Source organism: Colias eurytheme, chromosome 30, assembly GCF_061535395.1.
Source record: "Colias eurytheme isolate Ceu_HAF_F1 chromosome 30, ilColEury1 Martin Lab GWU primary, whole genome shotgun sequence".
In the NCBI taxonomy this organism is placed as follows: domain Eukaryota; kingdom Metazoa; phylum Arthropoda; class Insecta; order Lepidoptera; family Pieridae; genus Colias; species Colias eurytheme.
Genome location: NC_143009.1, coordinates 262,754 through 275,134, shown reverse-complemented (window position 1 = coordinate 275,134; position 12,381 = coordinate 262,754). Strand labels below are relative to the sequence as shown.

The following is a 12,381-nucleotide window of genomic DNA, read 5'->3' as shown; positions in this document are numbered from 1 at the left end:
CTTAGTGACGTGTTAATAAATAGATTTTAAAATAGATAACATGTGAGATAACAGCTAATATCAGATCATCATAATATATTCTAGGTATTAAAGTGAAACTTTTATTACATCGTCTCAAACTTTTTGGTCTGTGTAGCGCACACAGCGACATGCGCTACACAAAGCAGTGTTCGGAACCGTTCGAACAGTTTCACTTTTACCGTGGTTTCATAAAACCACACAACATTTTTTTTTTATTATAAACTTAACAATAACGAAAATGTTCTATAAAATTTACATTCTTCCAATTTCATGATGAACATGTTGAAGAGGTTTTAGGAAAATATTATCAAATAATGTAAATTAAAATAATCATGCGTGCATTAAAACATAGAAATTAATGTAATCAAGAATGAAAAAGAATTATGAACATCCAAAAAATATAACTTGAATTATTGTAGAAATTGTCTAATCTAAAAATGAACGCCCCTCCACTGTGTTTACGCTCACATTCAAAGTACGTGTATAGACGCAATACACACAAATTGGTCTGCCTCATTGGTCGTTCAGTCCTCCAGTCCTGTCCATGCCCGAACGACAGGACCAGTTGGCCAACTAGTGCATAAATGACGCGATGCACGACAGAACGGACGTGTCATTCCGTACATAGTGCACTCTCCCCGCCATACAATGCTAGGCACCTGAACTGATCGCCCGATTAGTTGACAAATCAGTGCGCGAAAGTCAAAGTTTGCAATAGAATCGCCGCGCGCACACATATAAAAGTGGTTCAATAATTATTTGTCCTCACACATTGAAACAATTAAGTTTAGTGGAAGGGCGTTCATTTTTAGATTAGACAATCTCTACCTCTACCTACGTAATAGACAATAGATAGCAGAATATCTTGTCAATGTCATTCCCTTCATGGTTTCCCGTCTAGTGCACGCGGAAGTGGGCAATCAATTTCCTTTTCCTATAATTTTTCAAATAAACATTGGAAAAAGTTTATTTTCACTTCAACTTATTTTTAAATACTGTTCTTATCGTTACTTAACATATACGTGAGCACTTACTTGTGTTCAAAATGGAGGTGACGGACATAAGTGATTTGTTGAATGTTAGATCCATTAAAATGGAAACAATAGAAAATAGATACTCGGATACTGCTGAAAATGTTGAATCCAACGACGCCTTATCAATAATTCCTCAATACGTCACGGAATCCGATCTAGGTATAGTATACTATTTCTGTTGTACTCTAGACATTATTAGCATTGATACATTCTAGACCCGACGCGAGGCTATGTAGTATGTAGTTAGGCCTATTTTTTGACATGATTTCAAATTGCTTATTGCTTCCAAAAAAAAAAAACTAGTTCCTAATTTAAAATTTTAATATCGTGGATATTTTCCATCTCCAAGGGGCAAGGTTATAAAAAACAAAAGTTGCGATTGATTTTTTTTTATAAATTTATAAACTTTAACTTGTTTAACCAGACTTTTAAAAGTAAAAATAGCAGTAGAACCATGTCCAGTTTCTATCTTATACTAACTTCTGAGAAACAGTATAAAATTGAGATGTGTAGATATTATCTAAGTATGTTAAACCAATACTTTGATTATTATAAGAAACTTAAAATTAATAATTCATATAACATTATCTGTGTTGTTCTTATTATTTTTAATAAACTTAAGCAGTTAATTAAAAATAATAAGTTAATAACTCAGGCCCCGGAATCACAGACACAATAGAAAATCTATTGTGTCGTGGACCGATCGGGCCGTTCGGGGCTCAATGAGTTAACACACTTATGGAAAAAAAAAACTTATAACATTGAAATAAGGTGGTATATAAATGCAAAAAAAGTTCCAGAAATACGAAGATTGAAAGAAATAATGAAAATAAAATAAGACTATATGTTCAGATCTTACAATCATGCAAAAACTTAACAATTTTGTTAAGTGTTGCTCATAATTCCTAAAAATGGTAGAAAATCACATTTTCTATGTAAATAACTAATTTATTAAAACATGTTTCCAGGCTTGATGCAGACAGGTACAGAAATACTGGAAGCTCCGTTAGCTGTGTTCACCGACACCCCTGAAGATGAAGACGCTATGCAAACTATGGAATCTAGTGGTAAGATCTAATACTAATATTATAAAGCTGAAGAGTTTGTTTGTTTGAACGTGCTAATCTCAGGAACGTTTCGTCCAATTTGAAAAATCCTTTTGGTGTCAGATTGCCTATTTATTGAGGAAGGTAAGTACTATATCATGTCTGATTTGAAAAAAATATTTTGTTGTTAGATAGCCCATTCATCGAGGAAAGCTATAGGCTATATTATATCATCACGCTAAGACCAACAGGAGCGGAGCAATGCGGGCGAAACCGCGCGGCACAGCTAGTTATATATATAACTAAAAAATGTGTTAGTTACATGAATGAAAATAAATGGCTGAATAGATTTTTGTGATTTTTGAATTATTGTATTTGTCTCCACTGGGATAACTTTAAATTTGGGGCTACTTTGAAGTAAATTTAGTAAAATATCAAGAAAAGTTGTTAAATGTACCAATTAATATTTTAAAGGGGTTTGACGCATTTGGTGCACTTCTCAACTTGTACACCATGCTCAAATGGTGAACTTAGCAACTGGTGCACTTCTCAAATGGTACACTTCGCAACTGGTGCTCTTCTCAATTGGTGCACTTCGCAAAATGTTCACTTTTTATCATGAGTGGAGATTTGGAAAAATTGTTTAAAAATGAAAGAATCTTTTGTTTTGCGTAGGTTATTTTCTTAAAAAATACAATCAACCTTTTAATTAGGTACACTCTTACTCAAACAATTTTCGATGATTTTTTTTCAATTTTCGATGATATTCTTAAAAAATAGAATCAACCTTTTAATTAGGTACACTCTTACTTAAACAATTTTCGATGGTTTTTTAAAAAATTCAATTTTATAAAAATTCACACGAAACTTAAAAAAAATTGTAAGAAAGAGTACAATATACCTACCTATCATATCTTTATTATGAACTTATGCTAAAAATTTTTTTTTTTTTATTTAATGATAATGAATATGATTTCGAGGGACTTTTTTATATATGTAAAAAATAAAAATGTTGTAGTGTTTATGCAGTTTAATTAAAATTATTTATATATTTTATTATAATGATTTTGCAGTACTTAGGTAAATCTTTCTCACAATTTTTTTTATAACTTACGGGTGACTTTTATATGATCATTGAAAATTTTTTGAGTAAGAGTGTACCTAATTAAAAGGTTGATTGTATTTTTTAAGAAAATAACCTACGCAAAACAAAAGATTCTTTCATTTTTAAACAATTTTTCCAAATCTCCACTCATGATAAAAAGTGCACATTTTGCGAAGTGCACCAATTGAGAAGAGCACCAGTTGCGAAGTGTACCATTTGAGAAGTGCACCAGTTGCTAAGTTCACCATTTAAGCATGGTGTACAAGTTGAGAAGTGCACCAAATGCGTCAAACCCTTTTAAAGATGCAAATTCTATACATTGAAACAAAATTGAAAATTAGTCTACTAGTAGAAAATTACTATATTTAAATGTCAGCAATTAATATTTTTTTCAATTCATACCAGTAATTCCTGAGATTACCATATTCAAACACACAAAATCTTCACCCTTATAATACTATAAATAAATTATTTTCAGAAGAAGTGATAGTACAATTAATGGACATAAGAACAAGATTATCACAATTACGGACAATGTTAGAAAAACGATTAAATACGGATCTATCAGATTATAATTTCTGGCTGCAAGATGCTAAATTGGTAAGTTTTATCTGTATGTTTGTATGTAACCGACTCCTTTAGACTCGATTTTGATAAAATGACAGATTTAATTCAAACTTTGTACACATATCAAGGATCGGTGACGAAATAATTTCATTTCAATTTTTAAAGCATGTTTGATAGATGTTTTGTTTTATTGCTTAAATTAAATTTGATTGATTGATAATCATGTAAAAATATTTATGGCTTGTTTTTAAATTTGATAAAAAGGAAAAAAAGGTATGATTACGTATCGGTTATACTGTGTAAAATTAAAACAATTTTCAACTATATGGCTACAAAAAAAAAGTTATAATTCCGTATTGGTTATACTGTGTAAAATTAAATCAATTTTTAAAATAAATGGCTACAAAAAAAAAAGGAAAAAATATCAAAAGATATGATTCCGGCCAGGATCGAACTGGCGGCCTTCTGCGTGTAAAGCAGATGTGATAACCACTACACCACGGAACCCGTTGGCAGAGATACGAAATTAGAAATTATATCACAAGATAAAAGAAATTGTTTATCTTATGTCGACCGATAGTGTGAATTTGCTTGTAAAATCATGGGAAGTCGCTGCTATAGTAATCTCAATTTAGTATTAAGGGCCGATTTTTCAATCCTTGGTTAAAATAATTTATCCGTCCAATAAAGTGTTACACGAACATATTAAAATGTCACAATATGTAAACTGTCATACGGGCAAGTAGAATACATTTTTGAAATGGTAGTATAATACTTTACTCGACGAATAAGTTTTTTGAAAAATCGGCCCTAAATGAAAAACCAAGAAAATAATTTTCCCACACCCTTTTCTTTGAATTAAAACGCGTTTTTTTCTAACAATACGTTTTATCTTCTTAACTCTATTATTCTCGCTTTACCCGTATGTTTGTATGTATATGGACAGATTTAATTCAAACTTTGTGCACTTATTAAGGATCGGCAACAATACAATGATTTCATGTGTTTATCTTATCTTAATACATAATATAAATCTCGTGTCACAATGTTTGTCCTCAATGGACTCTTAGAGCGTAAACGCACTATGCGGGTAGCCGCATTGCGGGTAGCCGTCCGGCTGACCGCAAGCACAATTATGTACGTAATATTCATTTCTATGCGCACTGCGATGCGGCTACCGCAGACCGCACAGTGCGCATAGAAATGAATATTACGTACATAATTGTGCTTGCGGTCAGCCGGACGGCTGCCCGCAATGCGGCTACCCGCATAGTGCGTATAGGCTCTTAAACCACTTAACCGATTATAATAAAATTCGCACACCATGTGCAGTTCGATCCAACTTGAGAGATAGGATAGTTTAAACATGTAGGTACCACGGGCGAAGCCGGGGCGGACCGCTAGTCGTACTATAGAGTATTTTTTAAACTATATTTTATTAATGTTTTCAGTTAGAAAACCACAAAACACTTGTGGAACAATGCATTCGTGGCTCTGGGGTAGTTCAAGTCAATATTCAGATAAAACCATCTCAAAGGAAAATCAATATTATGGATGTTTTGAAACCTGATGAGGAACTGCTCCAACTGCCTGCTGGTGATGAGGGTAAGTGGTAAAAGTGGTAAATAGTGGTAAAAGTGGTAAATAGTGGTAAAAGTGGTAAATAGTGGTAAAAGTGGAAAGGGGGATGTATAATTGTAAAAAAATGATGAACGTCGTAAGTGATGGTGTATGTTAGATTGTGGTAGTACAATAAATGTTTAATAATAAAATAAGTGATGTCTGTTAATGGTGGATGTTAGGATTGGTTTTAAAAATTATGTTAAAAGTGGGAGCTAATGGTAAAAGTCTGGTAATGAATGTGAATCTATGGAAGTGATGGTAAAAGTTTTGGTCATGCTTGGTACGGTTGGTAAAAGTGGTGCTGAATGTATCATATTATACGTGTTCGTGAAAAGTTATGTTTAATCATAAAATAAATAATGAATATCTTGCAGTAATGGTGATGGTCAAGGAATGGATGTAGTGGTAAATGTCTGTTAATGGCATTGAGATAATATTACTACGTATGGAGGAGACACCACGAACAAAATCTGTGCGCCATTATTTTGCTCTAAGTTTTAAAAATTGTTATCTAGTTCGGTAACTACTTACCGATGAAAGTTATTCCTTTGCACTTTTCCGTATTATTTGTGCAATATCGTAACAAACGCAAAGGCATATTTGATGCGTTTCACTTTAAAACCATTAAAAAAACCGCTCAACATATGGCGTATGTTGAGCGGTTTTTTTAAGCATAAGTGATGTAGGCGGTGTCGTTTCCATATGTATATCTCAATGGTTAATGGTATATAATATAATGGCTGGTTCGGCAGTTGTTTTTAAAGTGACGATGCTATTTGATAAAGATTACAGTGAATGTTTATATAATGCTTTGTACAATAATTTGATCGTATTTATTGTGTTTTTAACGTGATAACGTTTTTAAAATCGTTTTAGTCGGGTGACATGTTCAGAAACTTGTGTCACACCAAAACCTCACGAGCGCGATCGCAGGTATAACGAGAGAGAGACGGACCGATCTCCCGTCTCATCTCGAGCGCTGCCACCAATAAGACGTTATCACGTAAACATCTCGATCGTAAATCTACTTTACAAACAACCAATTTCTTTTCAACTATTTCTTATGTAATTATTATATTTAGTGGTAGAAGTCTCCCCCCCACTCGCCCCATCTCCCCCCCCGGAGCCGCGCCACGCGGTGGCCGTCAAGTGGTTAGTGGACGATCACTTTAGATCCGAACACGCGAAGGCTAAGATACCTGACGATCCTTCTATGTGGTGAGTTTTTTGTATTTTTTGGGTATTTTTTCTGTTTTGGGAAAATTTAGAATTAAGGGCGATTATAACTGACTAGCTGTTCCGCGCGGTTTCTCCCCCGTGGCTCCACTGCTGTTGGTCGTAGCGTGATGATATATAACCTTCCTCGATAAATGGGCTATCTAACATAGAAAGAATTTTTCAAATCGGACCAGTAGTTCCCGAGATTAGCGCGTTCAAACAAACAAACTCTTCAGCTTTATAATATTAGTATAGATTGGAGCACGTGAAAGTTGAATGAGACCTAATGAGCCGTTTAAAAAATAGGGCAAAAAATACAGTTTTTAATAGAAAATACGACTGATAGATCAATACCTTGACACTTAACGATCAATCGATGTAGTGAGGTTTTTGGGGTAAAATAAATAAATATTTCAGGACAATTTCACAAACTAGGTTAGGGTAGAAGGGTTAATAATTTTAATTTAAAAAAGATGGAGAGATATCTAGATATTGTTAACGTACTTAGATAAGGCTAAAACTTTTTTATTTTTATAAAAATAATTGATTTGAGCTGATTGGAGAACGCTACGCACGAACGAATTATAAAAGTGACAAATATAATGTTTCATCTCAATTAAATTCACCTCTATTGTTGAGTTTTTCTCAATAATTATTTTCAAGTAAATTATATGTTTTATAGTTTATTTCTATATAATTAAATTTCAGGTCAGTACAACACGTAAAACTGTGGATTCAATGGGCGGTCCGTCAGTTCAATCTCGCGGGGGTCAAATTGTCAGATTGGAATATTAGCGGCCATGATTTGTGTAATATAACGCATTCCGATTTTAAGTGAGTTTCTTTCTTTCTTTTTGTATTTTTTAAGTGAAATTTTAGGCGCTTTAAGAGTAAAATTTCAAGGTCGCGTCATGGAGTAAGGCGTCGATTTTGGTATCTTTAAATCTTCAGGACAATTTTCACACACGGCACGATCTGATCCCATACTAAGCTTTCGCTTGTGTTATGGAAAGCCAAAGAAGTTTCACTTCGGACACGTGTGCTCGGCACACAAGCTCTTTTTTATCTAATTAATGTAAAAAAATTGTGTTTTTGCAAATGTTTAGTAATCCTACGTCTAATAATGTCCTACTAAATATTTTTAGTTATCCTACCTTCAATTCAGTGCTATTTAATATTTTTATCGATCCTACATGGAATCTGCTATACTTAATAAATATTATAATTGGTAATCTTACCTTAAAATGTTTTTTTAGCTATCTCATTCTTTTATATGTTACTAGCGGTCCGCCCCGGCTTCGCCCGTGGTACAAATTTACGTTTTCTCTACATAAGAACCATCCTCGTACTTCAAGGAATATAATAAAAAAAGAATTATCGAAATCGGTTCAGCCGTTCTCGAGTTATGCGCTTACCAACACATTTTGCGATTCATTTTTATATATAAGAAGATTAAAGTTGTTTTAAAAAGTAATTTATTAAAAATTAAATTATCTACAATATTATTGAATTATCTTTCAGAGAAAAAGTGCCATCTGATCCTGGAGATCTATTCTGGACACATTTCGAGCTGTTGAGAAAATGTAAATTTATTGGTAAGTTAATCTCAATATATCTTAAATCTCGTGTCACAATGTTTGTCCTCAATGGACTCCTAAACTACTTAACCGATTATAATAAAATTCGCACACCAAGTGCAGTTCGATCCAACTTGAGAGATAGGATAGTTTAAACATGTAGGTACCACGGGCGAAGCCGGGGCGGACCGCTAGTTATTTATATAACAAAATCGTAGGAAAGTAAAAACTGTACATTGATGATTTTTTTTAAAGAATACTTGGGTATATAGTTATTATAATTTTTGTCTGTTTGTCTGTGTGTATGTCCGGGCTAAACTCAAAAAGTATTGCATGGATTTACTTAAAATTTTGCATGAATATTAATAACAGGTCGGGTCAACATATGGGCTATATTATATCACTCTAAGACCAATAGGAGCGAAGCAATGCGTGTAAAACCGCGGGGCACAAGCTAGTAAATACCGTTTTAAATATATATTATTGTAATTATATTTTTCAGCCGTGGTTCAAACTGACGACCCTCCCTCAAGAGACCCGTTAGAACTTCCCCACTCAGCTATAAAGAAAAGGCATAAACAGGTATGTGTATACAACCGTATATGCTGGACTAAAATTGATGAGATTGCATTTTTTATAGATGCATTTTGATTTATCAACGCCATTTTATATGTTCTGTAATAGAATGAGCTTTTTAATTTTTTGTGAAATATCCTGTTCTTAAAAATATTTGTTTCCGTGTATACGAACAGCTAAAATACTTAATTTTTCAGTTATTTTCACAATAATGTTTTGTGTGATTATTTTAAACATCAAATTCAAATTTATTATAAATTGTATTCAATTTTAAAGCAAAATGTACCTAAATTTAATGCATCTTCACCATAAAATATGTAATCCTTATGGTTTTGCGGGTTGTCTGGCAGAAATCGCTTACAGTGATAAGACCGCCCTCTGTACATATTTTAACTTGTATTGCCCTTATTTTGTAATCCTGTATTTTTGTGTGTAATAAAGAATTCTTCATTCATTCATTCAAATTTAAATTTCAAATGTCAAATTTAAAAATTCAAATTTCAACTTTCAAATGTCACATGTCAAAATTCAAATTTCAAACTCCAAATTCAAATTTCAAATTCAAATATCAAATTCAAATCAAATCAAGGGTTGTCCCATAACATTTCTTTCTTTGTAATTATTGTCATTATTTTTCATAGATATTGTTTGGGAATAAATTAATAAATGAATAAATAAATATTTATTCATTTATTAATTTATATTGAATTATATTTATTTATATTGAATTCCAGCCGCTCGTCGGTTCAGACGAAGCCCGCTACACTCCACGCGCCGGTAACAACGGGCAAGTGCAATTATGGCAGTTCTTGTTGGAATTACTGACAAGTGCACAGCATTATAACTTGATACGATGGGATGGTGAGTATGGGGTATGGGGTATGGGGTATGGGTTATTTAAAATTTTATATGTATGTTTATCAGCCATCTGGTTTCCATAACACAAGCGAAAGCTTAGTATGGGATCAGATCTTGCCGTGTGTGAAAATTGTATAAAAAAAATAAATTATAGTCCATCATGTAATATATAATTATATATGTATGTTTATCTACCATTTGGTTTCCATAATACAATCTAAAAACATAGTACATAATATAGGAATGAGATCGTGCCAAAAAATGTGAAAAAATCGTGTTTAAAATATTCTGAAATATTTATTTATGCCAACGCTGCCCATTGTGTAGATCGTAGTGTGTAATATATTGTATGTGTGTGTAAATAATATGTAGTCCTGATGTTTTGAATAAAGTCGGCAGTTTAAGTCAGTATAATACAGCCTACAGTCGGGCCAAAGTGTTTTATTGAAGTGAAACTTCTTTATCGGGGTTGGAAAAAATTAAGTGTAACATTTTTTCGTTACGTATGACATTTTTCCGTTACGAACATTGCATGGCGATCCTGCCAGGATTAAAAAAAAATGTGTGCGTGTTCTAGTGAACACACGTAAGAAGTGAAGCTTCTTTATGACCTTATTTTTTCAAAAAATAATTTACTATATATGCAACTTTACAGAAATACGTCGAATCACGCGTGGTAGGGATAAGAACAAGATGGCGCGTAACGGAAAAATGACACGCGTATCGAAAAAATGTTACACTAAATTTTTTTCCAACCCCGATAAAGAAGTTTCACTTCAAAAATTTTGGGAAGTTTTTAGTAATTTTTGCTTAAGCACGTTGGGGGCCCCTTTGGCGCGGGGGCCCCGTATAATTGATACGGCCCTATTGCCCCTGACACACTACATTAAACTTTATACAGGCACGGAGGGTGAGTTCCGGTTGTTAGAGCCGGAACGAGTAGCACGGTTGTGGGGTGCCCGCAAACACAAACCCGCCATGAACTACGAGAAGCTTTCACGGGCACTCAGATATTACTACGATGGGGATATGATCGCTAAAGTGCCGGCTAAGAGGTGAGTTTAAATTGAAACTATTACAAGCGGCAAAAAAGCGAAATATTTAGGGCTGATTTTTCAATCCAACTTATTCGTCGAATAATGTATAAAACTACCATTTTAAAAACGTATTCTAATTGCCCGTATTTGACAGTTCACGTGACATTGTTATATTATCGTGTAATACTTTATTGGACGGATAAGTTTTATCCAAGCATTGAAAAATCGGCCCTTAGTAATAAAAATTAAAAATTCAATATGTTATGTTTTATTGTTAAATTGTAAGCGTTACTTACCTCTTCATTAATTTTGTTATTTTAGAGCTTTTAGTTTAGTTTAGTTTATAGACATAATATTATGAATGAGAAGCCTCTGGCTCCTGAGACACAGTTTTAAACTAGTTCGGGAGCCGAAGGATTCATTATTCTGACCTGTTTAATTATTATGTCAATAAAGAATTTTTTTTTAATAATATATTTAAATAAAATAATAAATAAATACACAGGTTCGTATACAAGTTCGTGTGCGACCTGCGGCAGCTGCTCGGCTACGGCGCGGACGAGCTTGCGGAGCTCGTGCAGGAGATGCACCGCGAGACAAACCGATACACTGTTAACGGGGTTTAAACGCGATTTATTACCCGTTTAACGGATTTTAAACGGGATTTATTACCTGTTTAACGGATTTTAAACGGGATTTATTACCTGTTTAACGGATTTTAAACGGGATTTATTATCTGTTTGACGGTGTTTTAATTGCGATTTATTACCTATTTAACGGTAATTAACCGTGATTTATTATCAGTTTAACGGATTTAAATTGCGATTTATTACCTGTTTCACGGCTTTTAATTGTGATTTATTACATATTTAGCGGATTTTAATTGCGATTTATTAACTGTTTAACGGATATTAATTGCGATTTATTACCTGTTTAACGGATTTTAAACGCGATTTATTTATGATTTTTGTTAAAAGGTTCATTTTGAATACAATTTTTTTAAGAATTTAAATTAAATTAACATTACAAACAAATGTTATCGTATTTTAGATTCAAAATTTCCTTGTCAAGTCGTTAATTTAGTTTTATATCGTATTAAATAAGTAGGATTACTGGAAAGTCAGTTAAAAAATAAGTTAAGAAAAATGTATTGATTTTATGTAAATATGAAAATATAGTTTATTTCTGTTCGTTTGTGTTTTATTTTTACCTATGTCATAATAAAAATAAAAATGCGAATGTTTGACGTCAAATTAACATATAATTTGGCGCCAAACATTGCCATTATTTTTTTTGAATTCGCACTTTTTTACATCAAATAAGTATAAGGTAAATTAGGGAAAGCTGGCATGTTCACAGTACTCACACTTATGCAATTTCACTTACAGTATGTTCAAAAATAAATGCGACTCTAGTTTCATTTTAGACTTGAATTGTAAAATGGGTGCGTTGTAGATATATATATATATATTTGGGTTGTTGAGTAAGTGATTATGAGGAAGAGGAGGAGGAAGAGGAATTTTCACACACAAATTTAGAGGATGCGGATGAGGAAGAGGATATTTTTTTGAGGAAGAGGATGCGGATGATGAAGCGGAAGAGGAAGCGGATGAGGATGAGGATGATAGGAAATTATAATCAAAATTAAAAAACAAAAACTTTTAAAATTAAAAATTAAAACAAAAGCCATTCTCCTGTCTCTACATATTGATGTTTAAG

General features: G+C 32.9%; 1 protein-coding gene and 1 non-coding gene across 3 annotated transcripts; one reads left to right on the top strand and one right to left on the bottom strand.

The window, feature by feature from the left end:
* The first annotated feature begins 899 nt into the window (after positions 1-899).
* Positions 900-11,852, top strand: Ets97D (DNA-binding protein Ets97D). 2 transcript variants are annotated; one of them, XM_090118609.1, is made up of 11 exons: positions 900-1,214; positions 2,024-2,122; positions 3,688-3,806; positions 5,225-5,378; positions 6,479-6,614; positions 7,323-7,448; positions 8,136-8,209; positions 8,694-8,773; positions 9,502-9,628; positions 10,527-10,680; positions 11,168-11,852. In XM_090118609.1, the coding sequence occupies exons 1-11, from the start codon at positions 1,067-1,069 to the stop codon at positions 11,286-11,288; spliced, it is 1,338 nt and encodes a 445-aa protein (XP_089974735.1). In that variant the 5' UTR covers positions 900-1,066; the 3' UTR covers positions 11,289-11,852. The 2 variants fall into 2 exon arrangements, with proteins under 2 accessions (XP_089974735.1, XP_089974734.1); XM_090118608.1 differs by having other exon boundaries at positions 3,685-3,806.
* TRNAV-UAC (transfer RNA valine (anticodon UAC)) lies at positions 4,208-4,280 on the bottom strand. The gene has a single exon. It is a non-coding gene; the product is annotated as a tRNA-Val (tRNA).
* Positions 11,853-12,381: the final 529 nt, after the last annotated feature.

What these genes read in the sequence shown, in the direction of transcription:
- Ets97D (XM_090118608.1), top strand. Translation starts at nt 1,067, where the DNA reads ATGGAGGTGACGGACATAAGTGATTTGTTGAATGTTAGATCCATTAAA. An exon ending in GCAAACTATGGAATCTAGTG is followed by an intron (nt 2,123 to 3,684) that starts GTAAGATCTAAT and finishes AATTATTTTCAG; the next exon opens with AAGAAGTGATAGTACAATTA. An exon ending in GAGAAAATGTAAATTTATTG is followed by an intron (nt 8,210 to 8,693) that starts GTAAGTTAATCT and finishes TATATTTTTCAG; the next exon opens with CCGTGGTTCAAACTGACGAC.